This window comes from Tachypleus tridentatus, chromosome 10 (assembly GCF_004210375.1).
Source record: "Tachypleus tridentatus isolate NWPU-2018 chromosome 10, ASM421037v1, whole genome shotgun sequence".
Taxonomy (NCBI): domain Eukaryota; kingdom Metazoa; phylum Arthropoda; class Merostomata; order Xiphosura; family Limulidae; genus Tachypleus; species Tachypleus tridentatus.
In genome coordinates this window covers 41,224,920-41,250,129 of record NC_134834.1, presented here as the reverse complement: position 1 = coordinate 41,250,129, position 25,210 = coordinate 41,224,920, and the positions used below count along the sequence as shown (strand labels likewise).

The following is a 25,210-nucleotide window of genomic DNA, read 5'->3' as shown; positions in this document are numbered from 1 at the left end:
ATGACTGGCGGTCCAAACTAATAAATGATTCTCTTAATGACTAGTTGACAGTAAAATTAGCTAAGAATAAGACCTGTGATCTTGCAAGCACAGAATTACTGTGCAAGTCTGTAACATCCTGTTGGAAGGACAGTAAAAAAAAACAACAACCAGGCAATTTGTGAGTCCACATGGAACTTGCACACGTAGAGACAATAGAGATACTGAGTCTACATCAGCTGATGTCTTAGTGCTGGATGACTAAATTTACCAGTTTGATTGATGTGTCATTTTTAATGCATACAAGGCTTGTTGCCACTTGCTTTGAAATAATGTTTCAGTGCCATAAATAAAATGATTTTGCTTTATATAATAATTGTCTCTACTTGATTTCTTGTTTTTGGTAACGTCCGTTGACAATTTTGAGGTGTCCTGCTAAAATTTCAAATGTCCAGCAGGATGTGTCCTGCTGAAAATTTAGAATATTTCTACCCCTGTGAACTGAAAGAAAATATAGAAATCTGCATATTAAGGAGCAAAAACCATAAGGTACTATCTTCTCCCATGTTCTGAAATATGTAGTTTCATTGAGTAAAAATCTATCTTTAAGCTATCTGAACATTGAAATCAAGCTCATGGGGTTTAAATGGAACCTAATCCTGGCACCTGTTAGACCCCTATTAATTTCACTTGTCTTTGTACTACTGAATATTATACATGTTAGGAGAAATAAAGATGCATATTTCTGCAAAATAAGATGGGTAGAAAACAGGCTACTGCTGAAAAGGAGACCTTGTTTAACATGGCAATGTATGTAAAAGCAGTTGAAGAGAATAAGTATCCAAATCCAGGTATAAAATTCTTTGAACTCATCACATAAGTCACCAGGGATTCATTTGATTGAAAAACTAAACTTCATCTTGCCACTGAGCAAAAATGTGAAACCATTTCTGGTTCAGTACTTGTCAGATAAGTCTATGGTTCCACTTTTAGCCACAGACCTTTTTCAAACTTCTTCAAAACTGATGAACAAGCTCATGAAGTCAGACTTAATGAATGAAATCATGTCTGTTGACAACCTTCTTGATGTCAAACTGGATAGAACATCTCATCACCATGATTATACAAAAGTTTACCTGGGATATATTGCAGAGAGAATCATGAGGAATTTGGCTGCAAGAAAAGAGATTGGTAGCAAAATATTCTTGAGTTCAGAATGACCAGCAAAATGAGTTTGCTAGCCATTGTTAAGAAGTTACTGCAGAAGTCACCTTTGAAATATTATCTAGTGCCCAATTTTTTATTTCTGGATCCCTGCAAGATATCATATTCCAAAGCAAAGGAACAGTGCATCAGTAAACTAGTACAGGCTTTTATTTACCTTGTAGACTAGCACTGAGTCAGTGAGTAAAAATGTGATTATATTCTTCATCAGTGTTTACAGCTTACTGATGATATTGTGGAGAGAAACTGTTCTGTGCTTATCAGTTTTGATGCTATCGTTGACAGAATGGACATCCTGCTGTACAGATTAATATCCAAGGGCAAACTGTTGTTGCTGTCTCATGGGCAAGGTTCAGTTGGAAGAGGATTTTCAGTTAACAGACAAAATGAAGTAGAGAAAATGTTGCTCAGAAATGCATTTATGATAATGTTAGATCTGCAGGGGGGTATCAGAGACAAGAGTCTGTTTGTATCTGCTGAAAGAAGAAATTTTATTTCTGGATTACCAAAAATAAGAAGAAAAAGGGAGAGGAGAAAATCTAAAAATGTCAGGTTATTGAAATAGACTCAAAACCAAGAAAAGAAGGCTCCAAGATGATAATGAGGATTTTGAGGCATATGCTGACAAATTGGCCCAGAAGAATGAGATTACTGGGAAGATGACTTTTATTACTAAGTCCATCAATTTTTATCAAAGTTTAATGGATGAGAAAGTTGAAGAACTGACTGAAATGAAAAGCAAATGAATGCATGTATATTATTATGATATTAGTATCATATCAAGCCTGAAAATATTTTTCAAAACTGTCTATCCACTGTAGACTTCTGGTTTTCTGTCTGGCAAATAGTATTACTAGTTAAATAAAACATATTTGTATTAAACAGTAACCTTGTCAGACTCCCTCATTTTTGCTGTTCTTGGCAGTTATAGTTCTGTATTCTCTCCCTTATATATTTTTCTTATACTAAGTCTTGTTGGATCATTGAATTTGTAGAAAAAGGTTGTTGAAAGTCCTTAAAGTGTCCTTGAATTAATTGTTTAGATAAATGTAGGAACCCTGCTCTTTTAGCATAGAATTAATTGTAACATCTGAGCTGTCATTTGTTTTCATTGTATGTTTATTTCAAAAGCTGTTGGTATTCGTGTGATGCAATGTTTCTGCTTTTACAGTTACATCTAGTTTACAACTGATACTTGTACTATATTTAACTGTGTTAAAGTTTTGTTAACCTTTGTTATGAAATAAAGCATTTATACTTTGTACTGCCACATTAATGATGATCCAAGGATGTAAAGTATTAGAAGTTTTTAGTTACCAAAATATATATGCAAAAATGGCTCGTTTGGGTTGAGAAAATACTTTACATAGAAGAGCGAACAACGTTTCGACCTTCTATGTAAAATAGTTTCTCAACCCAAACGAGCCGTTTTTGCATATATATTTCTCTACAGGTGGGTTTTCTCGACATCACTCAGTTACCAAAAGGCTAGACGTCATGTTAAATCATTTAGCAATTTGAAAAATAGCAGCAGACTTTATCATCTATAAATTTGATATGAAAATTACTTTAATCTTAACATTATTGTTATAGAACTTCATTTACTAAAAATAGGTTCAAGAATACAGTTTTCAGTTAAAAGCAGTCAGTGTCAAGCTCTTGTTAAAAGATTTTATTAAAGAAATGTTCAGTTCCTTTGATGACCTGTTGGTGTAGATTCCTGTACGTGGTGAGGGGACCTCCCAGGAAAGGTTCTGTTCTTTCAGTTTACCTCCTCTGGGATCTAACCATCCACCAACGTGTTTCCTGTGCATGGCGACCCCTGAAGGGGAGAAGAGGATCCTGGTAGTTGAGGGGTCCAACCCTAACACACTGCTTTGGCTCTGAATTCCTGTAGACAGGCAGCCTTGGGGTGGCCTTCCTTGGGTTAATTGGCTAGTCCGCTTGGGCTAGGGTCAACCAAGTAACAGGTGTTGGGGAATTTGTATATGATGCTGATATATGGGTATAGTGCTCGCAAAACCCTGGCATTGCCTCAGTGTCCTTGTTTGGCACTGTAATGTGTCCCCTCGTAGGACTCCATGGCAGGTAGGGTCGGTGGGCACCAAAATATTCTTCTTTTATTATTGATCCCCCACATAAAAACTTAAATAAAATAGTGGAAAAACAGTTCAGAGGTAAAGACCATGTCTGGAAGATTCTGAGCAGCAATCTTCAAAATCTATAACACCTGGTGTACCTCATTTTTTTATACTGCATTCTCTTTCAGACAAACATTTAGGGCAGATGTCTTCCTTTTTCATTCAGAAGGGACTAGAAGGCCTTGCTGGCTCTCCAAAGTCAGTCAATATCTCAACACAATGAACTCCTTGCATTCAAAGGTGATTGGGGATATACCTATTGAGGTTATACCTCATGCTACTTTGAATTCATCATGAGGAGTTATTGTTGAGAGGGATTTGCAGAATATCCATTAGTTACAGATTCTTACTTGTTTCTCCACCCAAGTAGTTTCTGGAATGAGGTGTATCTCCACTCTCAAAGGTGGAATTATGATGTTGACCAATGTCCTCATTCTGACATTTACATCACCACGTCCACCTGCCACCATCAAGGCAGCTTATCTCAATTGCAAGGTGTGGCCATACATTCCAAACCCTCTCAGATGTTTTCAGTATCAGTGGTTCGGTCACTCGAAGACATCATGTCATGGTTCCTTTATGTGTGCTCATTGTGGTAGCTAGGACCACTTTGTGCCTATGAGTGTGAAATGGACCCTCATTGCATCAGTTGCAATGGCTCTCACCCATTCTACTTTCGTTCTTGCCCTAAATGGTTGGAAGAAAAAGAGGTGTAACATTTGAAAACAATTGAAAATGTTACTTACCTGAGGCTCGAAAGTTGCTATCCACCACTTCATCTCAGACGTATGCTGCTGCACTTCATTCCACTACTACAGTGGGAGTGCAGATGGATCTCTCTGTGCCTCAAAAAGAATTATTCTCAAATCAAATGAAAAGTCTTTTGACCTCCATGGTTAAAAAATTGATGAATCAACTTCAACAACCATCTCTGTTCCTAACATAAATTTCAGCAAACCCCAAGATCCATTTCCTTTGGTTCTGTGTATGAGCATTTCCTCAGGTACTCCTCCCACCTCAAGATGCAAAACGATCATTTGTTTATGTCCTCAGTTGCTTGAATCATCTTCCAACAACAAATATTTGCCCAATCTACCTAGGGTAGGATCCATGGAGGTTGATTGACTTCACTCGCATAAAGACAATAAAGAAGAAAAACATGGTTGTAAACAGAGGGGCTCTCCACCCAATTTGCCTACACATAATTAAAAATGGCCACCTTGATACAGTGGGACTGTCAAGGTTTATGTTTTAATTTGGATGACATCAAAGGACTGATTGCTTCCTACTGTCCTGTATGTCTTTCCTTACTGGAAACATTTCTTAAACCTGTCAATACAGTCACCTTTTGGTGGTTTTATTTGTACAGAAATGACAGGTTGTGTGATGGATGAGTGCATGGGGGGGTGGCACTGTTGGTTGTTCAGCATGTGCCTACCCTGTCTTTGCCTTTCGACACATCCTTGGAAGCCATAGCCATCCGTGTTTCCTTGGGTCACACCATCACTGTTTGTTTATTCTGCCTGTTGCTTGGAGAGACATATGATCAATCAGACCTTGCTGCTCTCATTGAACAGTTGCCATCTCCATTTTTCATTCTGGAGGACTTTAATGGACATCATCCCCTCTGGGGAAGTGTTGATATTGATAGGAGGGGTCGCTCTGTATAGCGTATGCTCTCTAATCACAACCTTTCTTTTTTCAGTACTGGTTTTTCTACTTATTTCCATGCACCTAGTCAGTCCTTTACTGCTATTGATCTCTAAATTTGCTTCTCTTCATTATTTTCCCATTTTTTATGGAGGGTTGACAATAATCCACGAGGCAGTGATCATTTTCCTATAATCTTGAAAGGGACTGGCTGTGGTCGATGCCATCCGACCTGTGTGCCCAGGTGGAAGCTGGATCAGGCAAACTGGCCCTCTTTCACTGCTCTCACAGAACTTGATCCTTCCATTGTCTGTAAACCATCAATAGATGACTGTGTGGCAGCAGTAACTGACTGTATTATACAAGCAGCTGCTCAGTGTATTCCTGAAACTTCAACACGTTTTCCACTATATCCTCATCCATGGAGGAATCCTGCCTGCCACATGGCATGGAATGCTCAAAAACAGGCCTGGGATACTTTTTGTAGGTATCCCACACTGTCGCACCTCATCGCTTTCCTGCAGGCTCGTGCACATGCTAGGTGGGTAAGACGTCAAAGCTAGAAGGAATCTTGGATTAAATTCACAACGAGCATCTCTTCTACCACCAGTTGCAGAATCATATGGGACAAGATGTGAAAGGTCAGTGGGAAATATAATTCTGTCTCCGTCTTGATCTTGCTACCTGATGGTCAGGAAGTAGCTGATACCGGGAGCATCACCAATACTCTAGGTGAAAACTTTTACCAGGTGTCTAGCGCTTTTGCTTCATCCTCCACCTTCTTAGCCATCAAGACTTGGGCAGAGCAATCACTTCTTTCATTTTGAGCTGATTGTCTCTATGACTGTAACTGTCCCTTTACACTGGAACTCAAACTGGTCTTTCATTGGTCGGATCTGATGTTGTACAATATGAAATGCTGCACCATCTATATCCTGCTTCTCTTGCTATTCTTCTGATTGATTTTTACCAGATCTAGCACTAGAATGTTTTTCCTGAAGCCTGGCATGAGGCTATTATCCTATCTTTCTCTGAGCCTGGGAAGGATCCCAAGATTCCTTCAAACTTCTGCCCAATTGCTTTGATGAGTTGTCTCTGTAAGACTTTAGAGGTGATGATTAATGCTCATCTTGTTTGGTTCCTCAAATCAGATAACTTCCTCTTGCCCACCCAGTGTGGGTTCCTATGACAGACCTCCACCATGGACCACTTGATTTGATTTGAAACGTCAATCAGAGAAGCCTTTCTCAAATCTTGTATTAATATTCTTTGACATTGAGAAGGCTTATGATACAACATGGAGTTATGACATTTTGAAAGATCTCCATATATATGGGTTATGTGGCCATTTGCCCATTTTGATTAAAAAATTTTTAATGGACAGGCGATTCCAAGTTCATGTGGGTTCAACACTTTCCTGTTCTTTTCTACAGGAACTTGGAGTCCCTCAGGGCCGTGTTTTGAGTGTGACACTTTTCAGTATATAGATTAATGCCATCACTGAACAACTCCCTCTTACTGTTGCAAATGGGCTCTATGTCGATGACTTTCACATCTCATCAGTTGTTGAACACGAGGTATATTGAGTGGCGGCTACAGATTGCCCTCAATCGTTTACTAAAGTGGACCACAAAAAACGGCTCTAACGTTTTCTCTCTAAAACTGTTTGCATACACTTTTGCTGCCAATGGGGTATTTACCCTGACCCTGAACTCCGTATTGGTGTAGTTGTGCTGCCTGTGGTACCTGAGACAAAGTTCTTGGGGCTTATCTTTGACTGTAAAATGACCTTTGTGCCACACATCAAGCAGCTATGGGTCAAATGTACAAGAACACTGAACATCCTCCATGTCCTCTCTTCCACTATCTGAGGAGAAGATTGATGTTCTGTGCTAAAGACATATCGTGCTCTTATTAGATCGAAACTCGACTATGTATCACTGGTCTATGACTCTGCCAGGAAATTGGCCTTAAAGATGATGGACCTCGTACTTCATCAAGGACTTCAGCTCTGCATTAGGGCTTTCCACACTTCCCCAGTTCAAAGCTTATACATAGAGTCTCATGAACCTTCATTGCACCACTGCTGTTTGCATTTGTCTTTACTATATGCTTCGAAACTTCATTCCTTACCAGAGCATGCCATCTTGGGTTCTGTTTTCCTTTCTTGGTGGGCCGTATTTTTTCAGAACAGATGATCTGCCATTGGTCCTTTTGGTCTTCGTATCCAGGCACAGTTGGATGAATTGGGTCTGTCCTTGGATAACATTGCAGTATCCACTGATCATCCCATCGCACAATGGCTTCTTACAGTCCCCAGATGTGACCTATCTTTAAGTCATCTGAGAAAAGCTGACACTCCCGATTGGAAATACTGTCTGTTATTTGCTGAACATCTTTCGAACCATCCTTTCATTTCTATTTATACAGATGGTTCAAAATCAGGTGACTCTGTGGGCTCTTCCATGGTTTGTTGTGGTTCGGTGGTTGCATGCAGAATCCTCTCTGCAGCTTGTGTGTTTACTGCTGAACTGTATGCCATTTCTCTTGCCCTGGATCATATAGAAGCTGAGCAGTACTCAAATTGCACTATTTATACTGAGTTCGCTTAGTTCTCTAGTGGCTGTGGAATTGTTTCATGTTAGTTCACACCCTGTTGTCACCGATATTGAAAACTGACTACCCCATTTCTCTTTAACACTTCTATCCAGTTTTTCTGGATACTGGGCCACGTTGGTATTTGCAGGAACAAGTTCGCCGACACCGCAGCTAAATCTGTCTGCTTTGACGCTATCACTGCTGTGCCTGTTCTATACATGGACTTTGGTCCTGTATTCAAGGCTAGGCTCCATGTCAGTTTGCAGTCGACTTGGAGTGAGCAACGTGAAAACAAACTTTTCCAAATAAAACCCTCTATTGGACTTTGGCCGTTCTGCTTCCATAAGAGGAAGTTATTCTGACTAGACTGTGCTTTGATCACAGTTGTTTTAACTCATTATTTTATTTTATCTGGGAGTGATACACCAATGTGTTGTCTGTGTAACACTCAGGTCACAATGAGCCACATTTTACTGTCTTGCTGTCATTATGGCTTTTAATGACAGCACCATTTTAAACATGTTCTGTCCTAAGTTTATCCACAATGTTAGAAAATGTTATTGGTGATTGTAATACTGTCCACCTTAGAAATCTTTTTAGTTTTTTTAAAGGCCATTAATCTTTTTAATGCTATTTAAGTTTTTTAAATTTATACATTAGATCTTTTTTAATGTGATTCCCTTTTAAGAATCAAAGTACATCTAGTTCAATTTGAAATTAGAAAATACTCATAACATCAAGTAACTTGAAACAAGGACTGGAAAGGCCAACTTCAGGTGATTAATGGTGGTTTTTGAACTTATTTGTTAGTCTATCTGGTGAGTTATGATAATTACAATTATGCTACAGAAAGTCCTTTACAACTTGCATTACTGTAGTTTTTCTTTTACTGCTGCAGACTTGGTGTAAAAATTGGATTGAATGCTGTTTATGTTTTTTAATTTGAAAATTAAATGTTTTGTTTTACCTTAATTTCCTTTTATGAATTTTACTAATTTTACTTTAATTGTAACTTTTTTACTGGGTGTTTGGTGCAGATAGCTTAGTTGCTTTGTGCCATAAAATACCAAACAAAACAACCAATCCTTTGATGAATTAATAATACTTCAATAATATTTTGCTGATACATGTCTGGGGCTTTTTCCCAGTTACAAATGAACAGAAAAGTTACTTATAAAGTATAATATATGTATCAATTTGTATAAGCATGTATAGGTTTACTATATCTGGGCAGAAGAGTAATAGGAATATGTGAAATATTAACTGAAAACATGGAATTTTTGAAATTTTAAATTATCTAAATGAAGTTCAACATAGCAGTGTTAACTTTATATATTTTTCTTTTTACAGGTGTCTAGTCTGCAATGTTTATAATTTTGCCAAAGAGGAGTGTTTACAAGAATTTTTCAGAAACTAAATAATGCTGACAAGATTCCAAAACAAAAGAGCATATGGGCTTCATAGACAACGTCGAATAAGTTTGGCTCCTTGTGCAAGACTTCAACCTTCTTCAATACCTCTTGTTGCCAATGAAGGGGAAGATGCTGATGATGAAGATCTTAAGAACTCAGAAAAAAAATTAAATAGTGAAGTTAGTGCATCTGAAACTTCAGATATTTTTGACAAGCTTGTAAAAGAAGGGTAAGTTAGTTATCTATCATATAATCTTAGTTTTATACTTACTTTCTACTGAAAAAAAATTAATTTTCAAGTACTTATAAGTTATTTTAATGTATGAACTGAAAAATTCTTGTAAATAAAAAAAATCATGTTAAAAATATTTTTTATAAATAAATGTGTTGAAATATGTCTTAACTTTGGTGGGCATACTTTAGATAGACCATTGTATAGCTTGATCCCATCTGTGAACAAATAAATTAGTTATATTTTAGCTTTTTGAGATTGTGAATTTTACACTATGCTGTTTGTGTAATTTTGTTAATATTATTATCTATAGTTACTTGGGTTCCATAACATAAATTTTATTAGATATTCACAATCAAGTTCAACATCTTCTGTACCACTTGCTTAGGTTTACCAAAATCTTTGTTATTTTAGGGTTACCTGTAATTCGTTTTTCTGGTGTATCAATCATCAGTTGAACTGTATTGTTTTTTCTTCCATACATCAGTTGTTATAAATGTCATTGCTACTACACAGTTGTTTAATTTTATACATTAATGTCTATTTAATTTTCTCTGTTACTTATCTTTTACCCTTCTTCCTATTTACTTGATTTGGATGGAACCCTTGAGCTTGGGTCCACACAGATTTCTTCCAGTACTGTACTTGCTTGTTGCTCAGTTAACTTTTTAGTTTAGTAGTATCCTTCATTTTGTTTTATTTTATTAGGCTTTATAACTCTGTTATTTTTTGGTTTACCCATGGTTCTAGTTACATGTTAATAATTAGATTACGTATGCTTACTTTGAAAAATAACATTATATATCTATGTTTATTGCACAACACAATCTCTTAACATTTCCACTGTACCAAATATATAGTATGCACCATATACTGCTGCATCCCATATATTCCTGACATCAGCAGAAAAATAACCAACATTTGGCAAAAACTAGTAACAAAATATGACATTCCAGTTAATACCAAATTTATTCAAAAATCAGGCAAAAAACTAAGGTCTATACTATGTAAAAACTACACTGACAAACACCACACCAACATTATTTATAAAATACAATGTGATAACTGCCACCAATACAAAGGAACACCTTTATACCTATATTAATAACTATAATCAAACATCTAAGCATGCCGTCTACATTCAGTTACACAACACCCTTCAAACATGTGGTCAGCTATCAGTCAGTTACCTCTTTCTTTCTTTGTGAAACTGGCGATGACCGAAGAAGGTCGAAATTTGTTCGCTCCTCTACGTAAAAATTTTCTCAACCCAAACCAGCCATTTTTATAAATATATTTTAATGTTGTAATGTTATATCATTTATTTAAAGTTAAATCCTGTTCACCAGTTTGTTGAGTTCTAGCATTATTATTCATGTATTGAAGTTGTGAATGTTCCTTCTATTTTTGTCATTCTCAAATGTCATTAGACAGTGGTATTGATCTACAGTATCATTAGTTTTAGAATAGTTTCAGTTGATGTTGATTTTAAGAACAACAGTGTTATACATTGTCACTGGAGAAATTTTTATTCTAGTCAACAGAAAAGAATCACTCAGCAAAATGCCCATCTAATTCCTGTTGTGTGGAACTCTTCAGTTTCTGATTCTGTAAGTGAGGCATTATTGCTTTTTTTTCAATATTATTGTTGTATTTTCCAGCAAAGGCTTATTTTACATTTGAGTAAATGTTTAGTTTTAGAAATATAGTATTTTCCTTTTTCTTTACTAACTTTGTAACGTATTATGTGAGTTATAAAGGAGTTTATGTTAATTTTATTTCTTTAAAATGCACACAGACAAGTTGAAAACTTGGATTTAAAGTATGCACATTAAAATTTACTCCTAAGCTAGAATAATATATAGAAAAACCACCAATAAATGCAAAATTAGACCCTCTTCCTAAAAAAGAAATGGTAAGTAAAAAGAAACTAGGACTTGAAACCAGGTTCTTTTGCTAACAGGACAAGTGCACTGTCCAACTGAGTTATCCATGAGTACAAGCTATTTCTGTCTTCCTTCACTCATAACACTTTAACTATGAGTGTGGAACTTCACACTATTCTGCTTATACTTTATGTAAATATAGTAGTATAAAGTTTCACATTCATAGCTCGGTCCCCAGTTGCAGTTTCTTTTCACTTCAGTAATGTTTATAAGAAAGTTTGTTTTCATTGATTCATAATATGAATTAAATATAGTAATCATAAATATGTATGCGAGTTTAATAAGGTAGCTCAGTCAGACAAAGAATTGGCTCTGTTAGCCAAGAACCCTGGGTTCAAATCTCATTCCCAGATTTTTTTTAATTTATTGGATTTTTTCACTTGCAGTCATTTTTGTTTGAATGCTTAAAGTAATACTTGCACAGTATATTCAATAAAAATGTATTTATTTTCCTCAAGTTTTATTCCTTTTGCTGTTTTTTACTGTTTTATTTGTTCTCTAGAAAAACATTTGCTGAACATGTGTATTATAGGTACTAAAAACATAAATACTATTTGTTCGTGCATGTGAGCACTATGTTTTATCACTATAGGTAATGTCCCTTATTCAACAACTCATCTAGATCATAAGATGTTTCCATATTTGATACAGTGAAGTCATTTTGATTTTGCAGAGACGTAACAAACAATCCTCTTTATAAACAACATGTTTGACCAATATGTACCAATTTCAGTACTTTTGCATGTTTTAATATTGGTTATCTTGTGCATGATGAGGTATTGAGTCTATTTGATGTATTGATATCACAATTCTCAGCAGCTTAGATTAGCATATACTCTCAGTTTGATATAATTCTCAACAGCTTAGTACTTTACAGCTGTTTCAACACTCTTATTCTGAGCTTCCTAGCTTGATGGATGGGTCTTGTTATATGATCAGAGAATGCACAGATTCTTTGATAGGGTGGTTCTATTGAGTAACATTTAAACTAAAGATATTCTAACAACATCAGAAATAATAAGTTGTATAATCTTATTGGAATAATGTAATATTTTTTATATTTAGAAAAATATATGGAAAAGTAAAAATTCCTTTATTTTTTTCCAGCATTCCAATACTGAAAGCTGTGATAGTGGGATTTTATTTAAATCTCTTTATGACAAGCCTGCTGCCAGTGCTAGATGTAATTTATCTCCAGCTGTCCCAGTTGCCAATGGAAAGTACATCAAAGAATGCCAAAGTAAGGGAACAAAGGGAAACTTTAGTAAGCTTACCCAGAGAAATAAAAATTTAGTTGAAAAAGGCAAAACAAAAAATAAAAGGGGAAGAGTAACAAGGCATAACAGATCAAATACTACTGGTAAAATAGAAACAGAATTATCAACAGAAAAACTTAGAAAAATTTCTATTGATTGGAGTGAAATTGATGCATATAGTTTTGTGGTTGAAAAGATACCAAGAAAAACAACCTGCCACCAACAACCAAACTTTCCTAGTAGGTCAACATTAAATGATGATTACCAGGATAACAGTGAATTTGTTGAGCTTGTTACTAATGGTTCAAAAAACATTTCCAAAGAAATTGTAGATAACTTGCACAATGATCAAGAGTCTGTGTCTATTGAAGTGGAAAACCAAAATGTAAACCTATCTTCAGAGCCTATAGCAACAACATTATCAGATATACTCAGTCTTGGTAATCAACAAAGGCAGCAAAGATTAGCTAGTGATAAAGAAAAAGAGTTATCAAGATTAGATTATATTGAACACTCTTCAGAAGTTGAAAAGAATTATGATTCACAGATGAGTCAACATAATTTTCATGCTAATCCTTGCTTACTAGAGAATTTATCAAACATTAGCCAGTGCTCAAGTCCTGAAGTTGGTTGGTTTGCAACAGAAAGAAATTCTTCATCTCAGAAGACAAGCACTCCAAACACTAGAGTAAAATACCCATGGGAAAAACGACTGCTTAAACCCTCAAAGTTATTGCAAAGACAGACAGAGCTCTCAGAAAACTTTAATGGTGCTCTGCATAATAACAGTGAAAGTGATTTACATGAAACTCAGAATGACTTGAAAGTCATAAGGTATACAATGGATAACCTTTCACATACAACAAGATCATCGGTATTTAATATGAGACCTCATCATCCCAATAAAATCGGAAGTTTCTTCAAACGAGAAAAACAGAAAGATTATGTTCAACAATCAAATGATATCTCTTTTAGTCAGATTTCAGAACAATTGTTTCAGAGTTGTGAAAAGTCAAATAATGATAGTCGACAGCAAATACCCAGTGCAATTAATGTGACAGCAAAACAGTATATTGAAGAAAACCCAGAAAATAAAATCAAATCTATCTCAGCTGATTTGTTTCTTGAAGTTTCAAGTGCTTTTGACCCTCCTGTCTCTTCATTCTATGAATTTAGTCCAAAGGCTGTTAAAGATGTGCATCTTAAGTTACAGGCTGAGGAGCTTTGTAGCTCATTACGTGTATGTATTTAAAACATAAAACTTGTTTGTTGTCCTTGTCACTTAAAATGTGCATGTAGTATATTTGCTGTCAAGTAAATGTATATTATACAGTATTATATTTATGACCTTTTAGTAATTATTTTATGACAGTTCTAAAAAATTGAAACTGTTTATAATTTTTAGTTCTAGCATTTAAAACATAACTTTCTGAATGAAAAAGGACATTAGCTTCTCATCTGTTAAAATAATATTTTAAAATATGATAGAAATCATGTAAGTATAATTAGTTAATTATTTATGGCAGGAAATTTATCAAATGATTTTTTCATACTTTCAGTTTGTTTATAAATTGTAAGATGTCAAAAGCTAAATACACAGAATTCTTCTATGAGCTTTAAATGTTGATTATTGTGTAAGTTTTTAATCAACTTAGAATAAAGAATGACCTTGTATTGCGTGTTTTTAGTTCAACTGGGATAAAGAATGACAATAACATTTTAGTCAACCTAAGATGGAAGGTGACTTTGTATTGTAACCTTTTAGTCATGCTAGGATAGAGAATAACTTTATATTGTAAGTTTTTCATCAAACTAGGATGAGGAATGATTGTATTACAAGGTGTTAGTGAAATTGGGATAAGAATGACTTTGTATTCTAACATTTTAATTAAATTGAAAAAAATGAGTATTTTATGTATTGCAAACTGTGTTGTTTGTCTGGCATTAATCTGTAAGTGTTTGAAAAGCTGTGCATGCAAGCAAAGCTCAACATTCTTTTTTGAAATGATTCGAGAATAGGCACGAATAGTATTGATGCCAAGCATTATTTTACAAACAGCAGACCTGTCTCAGTCCCATTATTTAGGAATTAATTTCACTATCATTCACATTTCAAAATTTGACATAACTTAAGGAATAAAAATGTAGAAGGAAAGGTTTCTGTGAAGTCTTGGGGATAATTGTGCTTGTTGCATCAAATGGCTGTAAATGTCAAAGCATATATATCTACTTAATGCTTTGTAAGGGTTAAGTAATAAATTTTCTGTAGTACTGTTGGATTTAACAACCAAACCCAAAAGGGTTAATTTGTAGATAAAAGTATTGCTTACTCTTAAGACTAAAGTACTCTTATATCCTGAAATTTAAGCTGTACTGATTTGTTTGATAATTAGTAATAAACTGTTAGGAGCTGTTCAAAACCTAATTTAAATTCAGACTGTGAATTGTCAAATTTTAACCCATATATTGGGAACATACAGGTTTTTTTGGGGGGAGGTGGAGCTCTCACAGTTTTATATGAGAAAATAGCATGGAACAAATGGATAATTGTTCAAAATAATTACCAGCATTTTCATTTTTGACATTTTCATGTTTGGAGCCCTGTAATGGTGGATCAAGGGATTTGGAAACTTTCACAATTAGCTGCTCATATTTACTTGAAAACTGACCAAAGTTTATATATGGTCACTCAAGAAAAAAGCATACAAAATGTTTTGTGTAGCTGTTTTGTATACTTTTTTTACAGGTAACTAACTTGAAAGTATTTTGTATGAAGTGAAGAAAATGTCTGCTAGTGTATTTCTCTTCCCTATTTATAAAACATGTATGGTGTTCTCTTCCCTTACCTCTGTCTTAGAAATGTATATTTTATTCTAGATAGAATACACTAATTGTATAACTTATTTTAAAAACAAGTGTATTATATTAAGATACATGTGAATTTTGTTGCATTTTTGTTATGTTAATTTACTTTTACATAACTTATTTTTGCTGTAATATATTTTGTGAATGGTGTATTTTTAGTCAATGAAGGAAAGTCACTGGTAAAAATACCCATCCTCTTTCATTATGATTTGATCATTGTCATGTGCTATTTCTTACAAGGAAAACATTATTGATGAGAGGTACTATTCACCAAAATTGAATGGGGCAGATACAGGTAAGTTAGTTTTCTTGACATATCTTCTCTCTTTCCAGTAGATGTTAATTAAAACACCAGCACTTTTGTTTCTGTGTAGTAAAACGAAAGTGTAAATTTATGAATACCCAATTTTTCTTGTGAGTGAAAATAAAGTAAAAAAAAAATCACTAATGTATAAGTAACATTAGTTTTTCTCTTAATGGTAGGTAGTTTTAACACCTCTGCAGGCATCTTATGGAAGGATATCTGAGATCACTCCAGTACATAAAGTATTAGCACTTTGTGATCAAAATGAACCAATCCCCTTTTCTGAGGCTTTCCCACAAAGGTCAGGATTGAATTTCATGTTTTTATTTATTAAAACTCATTACTAAAATTACCAAAATTGGCCATTTCAGTTTTGGAAATAAAACAGTTTTTTATTAGTCCAATTAGGTTAGCTATATTTTTATCTCATTGCTATGGTGAAAAAATTGAGGGAGAAAGAAAGAATTCAATTCAAGTATAAAAATGTTTGTTAGAAATACTACTACTTGAAAACATTTTAAAATATTAAAAATGTTTAAAGTCATTATAAGAAGAAAAAAAAAAGGTTATCATTTCTTCCAAAGATCAGCAAAGGTTATTTAACCACAAAGTTAAATTGTGTTTTCAGATTTACTGTGGGGCAACAATGTCAATTAATTATGTTTGTAGAAGAAATTGGTAGTAAAGGTGTACTTGCTGCAAATATTGTGGTTTTGGTTACTTCTGTATCATTCTGTGATTGTACATCTTGTTAATCCATGTAATTTCTGGTTCAGTTACCTTTCATTATCAGTTATAGCTTTGAATCTGCAAGGTTTTTACCATTTTGTTCCAGAGAATATACTGCAATTTCATACTGAAAATACTCAACTAAATTATGATCTAATGATTCTGCAGGTTGAAGTCAGTGTAATGTTTTTTTGACTGTCTTGTAGTAGAACTGGACAAGTAGTACAATTTGCTAATTGAATAATTCATAGTCTCATTAATTGATTATTCTCATGAGAGTTTTAATAATAAAAAATAGCAATAATTGGAAACTATTGATTAGTTGGTTATTTTCATGAGACGTGACTCCAGTTGCTTAAGCTGGACAAACTTTAATTAATTGCGAATGTTGTTTTTATTTTTGGCAGATGATGCCTTTAGATTGCCAATATTAATAAACTTTAATGACAGAACTTTTTCGAACAAGTGATCAATAAGAGTTTTTGATGGTAATCTTCCTGCTAAATGGATTTCCATAATTTCTGAACTTGAACAAATTTCTTACTCATTTACTTTTAGAGCCTAACCATAATGTGACTACCACTCCATTTATAAAGTTCATGCAAGCATCTAACATATCATGATTAGTCTAATCTGTATATAGAACAAAAAGATGGTTGCTCTTTGTGGGGTGAAGCCTAATAAAGTGACTAGTTTGATAGGCTAAGCTTTATGTATTAGAGATGGTAGTAGATGTAGTAGAGATGGGTAATTTAATCAATTAATCAATATAGTTAATCACCCTGTAAAGGTGATTACATCAATTAATGTCTTGTAAACTAATCAGTGTCATGAAATAATCAACTAATTCAAATTAGTCTTTCTGATTATTACTGCTTTTGCGATTCTAATAGCCAATTAATTGAAATTATAATTAATTGTCATAACATAAGCAACTAATCAAAATTAGAATTTCCAATTATTTACTCTTTGATTATTCCAACTAGCCACGTAATCAAAATATTGCCTTTATGTTTTTTTGGTATGTAAGTATAAAGCTACATAATAAGTGTTTCTAAACTTGCTCATACTGTCTTTGTTATTGTATAGTTGTAAAGTATATCTATCACTGTTGCTAATTTTGAAATGTTAACTGGAGGGAAGACAACTGATCACCATCTCTAACTACTTGTGTGTTAAATAAAGAGTAAATTTACTCTTTATTTAAATTATAATTATAATATATAACCATATTCTTTAATGTTATGTAAGTAATTTTGGATATACGGAAATTAGTAATGGCATGTTGAATGTGTACATACAAATTTTTAAGATAAAGTTAAAACTACCAAAAGTTTTATTTTACAAAATAAATTTATCTTATTCTGATTTTTACATTGTTTGGCATTAAATTTAGACTAGAAAAATATTTCAAAACTACTTGGTTTTTACTTTGTCAAAGTACTCGATTGTCTAATAAATAAAACAAGTTATGATTATTTATTTTTCTTTCTTTGCTGGTTACAAAGAAATCTAGTAATTAGTTATAGATATGACACCTGAGCCCCCAGTGTTGTTGTAAACATGTTTACAAGCATGCAAAACAAGATACTGGAATAAATTCTGAAAAGTGTACAAATTAATGTTTAAATGGTTACTGATAAGTGAATAAGTTTTTTTATTGTTTCTAAATGTTAAGCAATGTTGTTGCATGATAAACTTTCATATAGAAAGTTAATGATTAAGAAAGGAACAAAATTACAATACTTGAAATCTGAAGAGGGTTTTCTCTGACTTAATATTTTTCTGGCACTTAAGAAAAGTTTTCAGATACAAATTTCAGTCAGTATTATGTTAAACTGTATAATAATGTGTTTGTTTGTGTTATGGAAATGACGTGTGCATGTGTGAACATGAAGATAATAAGTTGTGCCCATGATTATCACAGACAAAACTAAGTATTATTATAATAGAATAACAGAGAGTTGAAGACATCTGTGCTCAGATTAGTGTTTTTTATTGGAACAGTACATTTTTAAATATAGAATTTCCAGAATAATATAAAACAATTTTAATCACATCACTGAAATCTTGTCCTACTGTAACTTTGCTGTCAGTATTCTTTATCAGCTTGTGCAGTAAGACTTTTTCCCAGACAAACAGTGCAAGTGTCTACCTGCACCAGAGGGCTGGAAAGCTCAACAAACTAGCTGCTACAATTGCTCTGTGGATTAATGAATAACAAAAAAGTGTATGTGAATATTCTTTATTAACCACTGAGTAGAATAACTTTTAAAGCTTGAAGATTCCAAAATATTCTGATGTTAGATCCAAGAACAACATTGTTTATTTATAGATAGTATTAAGTATAGTATAGTTTAGTCCTAACTAAAGTAAAAAAAAACATGCACAGTACACTATTAATTTATTTATCGAATTTAGGCCCAACATTACTTAGCATTTTATAAAGTGTGAGTCATGATAAAAAAGTTCATATTTTCATCTCTGCATAGCTGGAAAGAGTTTTGCCTATAAACAAAAAAACATCATGTTTATTTTTTTTAAAAATTTTCTGCCCATCTTAAAAAATAATTTTGTAACTAGTAACTTATTACCCATTTAGAATATGGTATCCATTTCTTGATTTTCAAGTGATTCTCTAGATATTTGTAAAAGCTCTTGGTTGAAACTTTGTTATAGTGCCATATAAAGTGTTAGAATCATTTACTAAATGAAACAGAACCTTGAAAACAGTTATAAAGAAAGTTGAAGTTTGTTTTATTGAGCATTATTTTTATGTAGTGTTTTAAAAGTTACACATACACTTTTTCATAGAATTGAACGAGACGGAAGTTAAGATGTGTACACTAATGGAGTAATGAGTTTATTGATTAATAGTTCAACAAATATATAAATTAAAGTTTATATAGTTCCTTTTACTTGTGATTTGAAAAAATATTTGTGTATTAAATTATATCTATTTGAAAGTTACTGACTTTTTTTAGTTATTAAAATATATCAGATTATTTGACATAACGTAAGTTATCACAGTTTAGAGATGGATTGATTGGGTACCAGTAAAATCATTTAAACAAATCTAACACAAAAAACTAATATATAATGCTTGGAAAAGGTTTTGTCATCATTCTTGATAATGAGAAACCCACTTGAAGTAAAAATGTATCTCAGAATGGCTGGTATGGCTTTACTAATAAAGCAGAGAACGTTTTGTCATCATTGATATTTCTGAAGGCTTAATAAAGGTCTTTTGTTAATGTTTAGTTCTTTGTTTAAAACTGTTGTATTTTTACTTTGTAATATGTATATATACATATAATTTAATTGAGTTTCAATGTTTGTAACAGTTTTGTGTTCTTGTAGTACTAGTTGTAATGAAGTTGCATTGGTAAAATGTATCTCAGAATGGCTGGTATGGCTTTACTAATAAAGCAGAGAACGTTTTGTCATCATTGATATTTCTGAAGGCTTAATAAAGGTCTTTTGTTAATGTTTAGTTCTTTGTTTAAAACTGTTGTATTTTTACTTTGTAATATGTATATATACATATAATTTAATTGAGTTTCAATATTTGTAACAGTTTTGTGTTCTTGTAGTACTAGTTGTAATGAAGTTGCATTGGTAAAATGTTGGCGAAAATAAAAATATTTTTATTGTTGTTATTACAAGAAGATTAAAGGTTGTTTTTTCTTAACTGTATTGCTAAAACATTCACCAAATAGAATAAAATTATCAAGTCAGTTTACTTAGTGAGTATGTTGTGCAACTGCATACTATTCTGATGAGTGAAATATTTTTTGAATATTAATTTTATTTATTGTGTTCAAACAGTGTACATAAATAAATTGGTTAACTAGCTACTTAATTATTTCTAACTATAATCATAATCTGTTTTAAATAAAATCATTATTACTCTCATTGCTGCTTTAGAATATGCTTTTTAAATTATAATTAGCAGTTTATTTGATCTATAGAAGATCATTGTGGGATTGCTTCACATTTTTAAAACAAACGTAATAGTTACCACATGATGGTATGTAGTTGACAATAGCAATTCATTTGCCAAGTAAGAAATGTCTAGATTTCCTATAAGAAAAAGTTTTAGCAAAATATTTTTAGACAAAGAAAATGTTTATTAGCAAACTGTTTGAATGGCAACCTTCAGAAGTAATTTATTACCTAAAACCAAGAGTAATTTGAAAACTAATTTTAAAAAGAAAACAAAATGTGAATGAAAACAGGAAGATTAATACCATGTTTGAAAAGTTATGAAGTTATGCACAATGTTTCTTTTTTCATATTTTAGTTTGATTGAAATTGCAGGGTATACTTGCTTATTGAGTCTGTTGATGAATTGATTGACATATACTACTAATTTTTTGGCTCTACATTGCTGTAGGAAAATGTACCTTAGAATAAAATTATACAACAATTTATATCCAATTTTAATTAGTATCTTTGGAGATTTTAGTTAGAAATGTTCTATATTTTAGATTCTTATCAAAATGCAAAAAAATTGGGGAAGGAGTATACGGTGAAGTATTTCATTCTAACTATCCTCAAGGAGAAGAAATTGCAATAAAAATTATTCCTATAGAAGGGGACTTTCCTGTAAATGAGGAATCACAGAAAAACTTTGAAGAAATCCTTCCTGAAATAGTTGTATCCAAGTGAGTGGTTTGTGTTAATTATATTTAAAACATTTGTTTTTATCTTATTAATGTCAAATTTTTACAATTGCATAGCTATCAAATCATTTCAGAATAAGTTTTAATCTAGAAATACTAAATATAATTATGAAAAACAATTCTTAAATATTAATTTGCAAAAGGCTTAAAAGATATCCAAAATTTTAAATACCAAATCTTGAACACAAAATAAATGATTTCATTCATGATAGATTTGCATACACTTAACCATATATCTAAACAAAATACATGTAATTAACTGACATGCTTTCATAAAGAATAGATTCTAGACAGTAATGGACACTGTTTCAGCTGAATATCAAGTATATGGCCAGTCCTTTGGCCAAGTAATTTTTGAACTGCCAACCAGTTGATATATATATTTTAACAAGACAATATAACAAAATATAAGAATGTGGAAAAACTTAAAATTCACACTAAATTGGATGTAACCATAACAATTTAATAAAGGATTATACTGTAATTCCATATGAATACTGATATTGTCGTTGGCTACATCTGTGGTCGTAATATTTTACTATATATATGAAATAATTTTTTGAACATTCTAATCTTGCCTAGACAAACCCAATGACTTAATTTTTCTCCTGTAGTATGTCAAGCAACATATATATATCATTGCTATAGTCCATAAACAAAACATGCACAGATCTGTTATTTGCAAACAATTCATGACTGTTATTAGGGACATGAAAAGTGGATAACTTTCTTTCTGTGGGCATCTTTACTGCACATTGTGAGAGTTTTATTGGACTCTTTCAAAATTTAATTAATTTTTTTGTTTATGGTACTGATAAGTGTAGCATAAAAATGTAGCAAATAATCAATATTTGAATAGTATATAAATTTTAAGTTCTTAATTTTATAAAGCAATATTTAAAAACAAAACTTAATTTCACCTAATCTGAGAATTGTGGCCTTTTCTCTGTAGGCATCCACTCTTTAATATATTTACCACCCCTTCAAGAAGTATATAAATTACTCATTATAATCTATGTAATCGTTCTTCAGATGAAGAATAATTTTTACAGTATTCATTCTTATTTTGTTACAGAGCCATCAAATAAAGAATCATACTTTTCTTGCTACCCATCTCTCATATTACTCTGTTTCACAAGTTCCCAATAGTTATCTTTTAAGTTCAATACTATATTACTTGTATAGATAATGAAGGTTTTCATCTATCATATGACATAGTATATTATGTTTGTTTCTGTACAGAGAAATTTCAATTTTGATTTCAGTTTAAACTTTATTCCAGTGGGACACATATAGACTAGCATGGATGAATTTGTAACGGCTCTTGTCACTTGGTTAGAAAACTAGTCAAATTGTGATGGTTATGAGACATTGTCTATTTTTGCATGTTATTTTTATGCATTCTTTTGGACATTATTCAAATAAATAACAATAAATAAAAAACTTAGTGCAGTATTACCATTAATATTAAAGTAGGGTTAAGTGTCAGTGACTGTTTACAGAAACAACAACAACAAATAAAAGCCCAGGTATTTATTTTATTTCTTATTTTATTTGTTATTATAAATATACTTTAAAAGTAAAAATTAGGAAACTTTTTTTAAGTTAGTTAAGATTGGATTAGGTAAAATAATACTACTTATAGTAAATTATTCATGAGGTATGCTCAGAGTAGCTTGTGCATAATGCAATTCAATAGCGTAATGTGAGCTGCATACTCACCAAGTGACTTACAGTTTAATCGTGTGAATGGTAGTTAAACATGTGTCAAAGAGCGATGAGATAATAAAATATAAGTATAAATAGATGTATGTTATTATGAGTTTTAAGCTACTTGGGATAAATGAATGTAATTTCATGTTACAATTTGTAGTCACTTTAGAAAAAAGGTTTTGAAGGTTATGAGGTCAGTCAGATTGGCAAATTTCATATAGAGAGTTATATAGAGAAAATAACAGGTGAAATATAAAACTTTACTGAAGGAGAAAAAAAATTCACATTTATTCAGAAAATTTTAGAGATTACACAAATGAAATTTGAGGTGAAGAAAAGTATTTTTAATCTTAATATGTAAGATACACTCTATACTCGGAGCAGTAAACAAGCTGTCTCAATATATTCAGGGAGAAATGTTTAGTGAAAATACTTTGTTAAAAATTCTAATTTTTTGCCTACAAATGACTGTTTAACTGACACTGAAAGCTTGCAAAATTTCATGAAGATACACAAAATATATTAGATGTTATAGTATTGAAACTATAAAGATCAATTTGAAGTCACAAATTTGGCCAAATTGACTGAGCCAGTAGTGAAAGAATTAAGCTTAATGCTCCACTACTGTATGGAGATTTGGACTCGACTTGTCCCATCTACTTTTGTGACATTTCTTCTCCTTTTAGAACTGTATTTGTGGGGTAACTGGTTTTATTCTTTAATTAGGTTTTGACTCCTGCCCAGTATTTTATTTATTTCTTCATCGTACGTATTTTATATACAGAGTAGACTTAGCTTTCTCTTGTTTTAAAGATGTAGAACCTCTGATACCAAGATTGGTGTCTTCTTCTTATCCTTTCAAACATACCCATATGTATTCTTTTTAGTGAGCTCTAACTAGTCATTGATCAATATGTTATAATCCAAAGATCCACAATGTTCTTATATGGATTCTTTAATTCTACATGGCCCTGGGTTTCCATCTTCACCCACCTTCCTCAAATTTGTATTTGTTTGGACCTTCACAAGTATCTCTATGGTAAGTCTGAGAGAGCTTATAATTCTCAAATTTTGGATCTCTATTCCGTGGCACATTTCGTAGTTTTGGGTTTGAAGACAACCAAACCTATCAACTGATGTTTTTGTCCAGGTGAGTTGCTGTTGTAAACATTAATATCTGGTGTATGGTTTCCAAGGGTTTTATTCTTTCTATATCAATGTTCTGAGATGTTGGATGCTAAATGAGCTTACCACAATCTTCTCTCTCACCTTTCTTCTGATTATGATCCACTTAAACCTCCACTTATTCTCAGAATATGTTTTTTTTTCTTTTAGATCCACATCCATCAAGTTTAGCTGTCAGTTCATCATATCTTGGAAACTTAGACATTGGTAGCAGATCATTTATCTTGCTTAGTTTCTACCATTTTTACACTGGTTTTTTCATTCCTCTGGTGTTTTCAGTAGACTTGATCCCACTCTGTGTTCTTTCAGTACTACCTTTTTTTGGTGGTAAATAATCTGAATATGGATTGCTTCAGTTTATTTTTTCATATTCCTATACTTGTTTTCAGTTTATTCTCACTTCTATAATCACTATTTATGGGGTGTTTTATATACACAACCTACCTCCTGACCATTCTCCATTTCTTTCACAATCAGCCATTTTCATTTTCTAGGTGGAAGTCTTTTTTTTTATTTAGTTCTTTGGACTCTGGTGTCCCTTGTTTGAACCATTGACCTCTTGTTCTTTGTACCATCTTTTTCTTAATGCAAGTTTTTTCTCATTTTCAGGAGCTCTCTATTTGACATATTTACCTGACAATTTCTTCATTTATTATTGTAGAGACAAGTTAATATTATTCTCTGACTGCTTTCTTTTTTCCTTCCAAAACTCATGTTGCTAAATAAGGTGATCAGATGTATTTTCTTAGTCAACTTTTCTTTCTACTTTGCTGTTTCATCTACTCCTAGATTTCTTCTTTCTCTAGCCACCAGTCTTCACTTTTCACAAACACCAGAAAAGTGACGTGTTAATTTTTGTAATTTTTAATAGCTGTTACAACATTATTATTTGATCTATTTATCTGTAATATGGATGACAAGTATTGACTCATAGGTAGTATTTCTCTCTCTTAAAATCTGCATCAAGTGGGAGAAAATAGAAAGTATTAAATCTATTTGCCCCAGCTCAGTGATCATTATTAATGAAGATGGAGTTTTCTGAAAGACTGACATTATGTCCACATTTTACTTTACTGGTCATGCTTCAGATAAACGAGAGAGAGAGAGAAAAAAAACAGTACCAGGACAAAACCTAAACCTTACTAGTGCTTGCTTTCCTCTTCACGATAACCTGTTTCATTGTTTATTGGTGTTCTTTTTTTTTTATTCGAATAGTGCAAAAACGCTTCTCTAGTCCCAATGGACTGAGGAGATCAGTATGGAGAGATCCCTATTATGTTGTTGTACTTCA

At 32.6% G+C, this 25,210-nt stretch overlaps 1 protein-coding gene across 4 annotated transcripts in view; it reads left to right on the top strand.

Annotated features, from left to right (window-relative positions):
* The window catches only part of LOC143229129 (uncharacterized), a 59,187-nt gene that overhangs the window by 7,462 nt on the left and 26,515 nt on the right, over positions 1-25,210 (top strand). For all 4 annotated transcript variants that reach the window (XR_013015677.1, XM_076461000.1, XM_076460998.1 and 1 more), the window contains 5 exons: positions 8,943-9,233; positions 10,774-10,846; positions 12,290-13,678; positions 15,787-15,908; positions 20,827-21,003. Coding sequence is in view for 3 of the 4 variants with exons in the window: in XM_076461000.1 (XP_076317115.1) it covers positions 9,013-9,233; positions 10,774-10,846; positions 12,290-13,678; positions 15,787-15,908; positions 20,827-21,003 (1,982 nt within the window). In the remaining variant the exon portion in view is untranslated. The remainder of the gene's footprint in view (positions 1-8,942; positions 9,234-10,773; positions 10,847-12,289; positions 13,679-15,786; positions 15,909-20,826; positions 21,004-25,210) is intronic.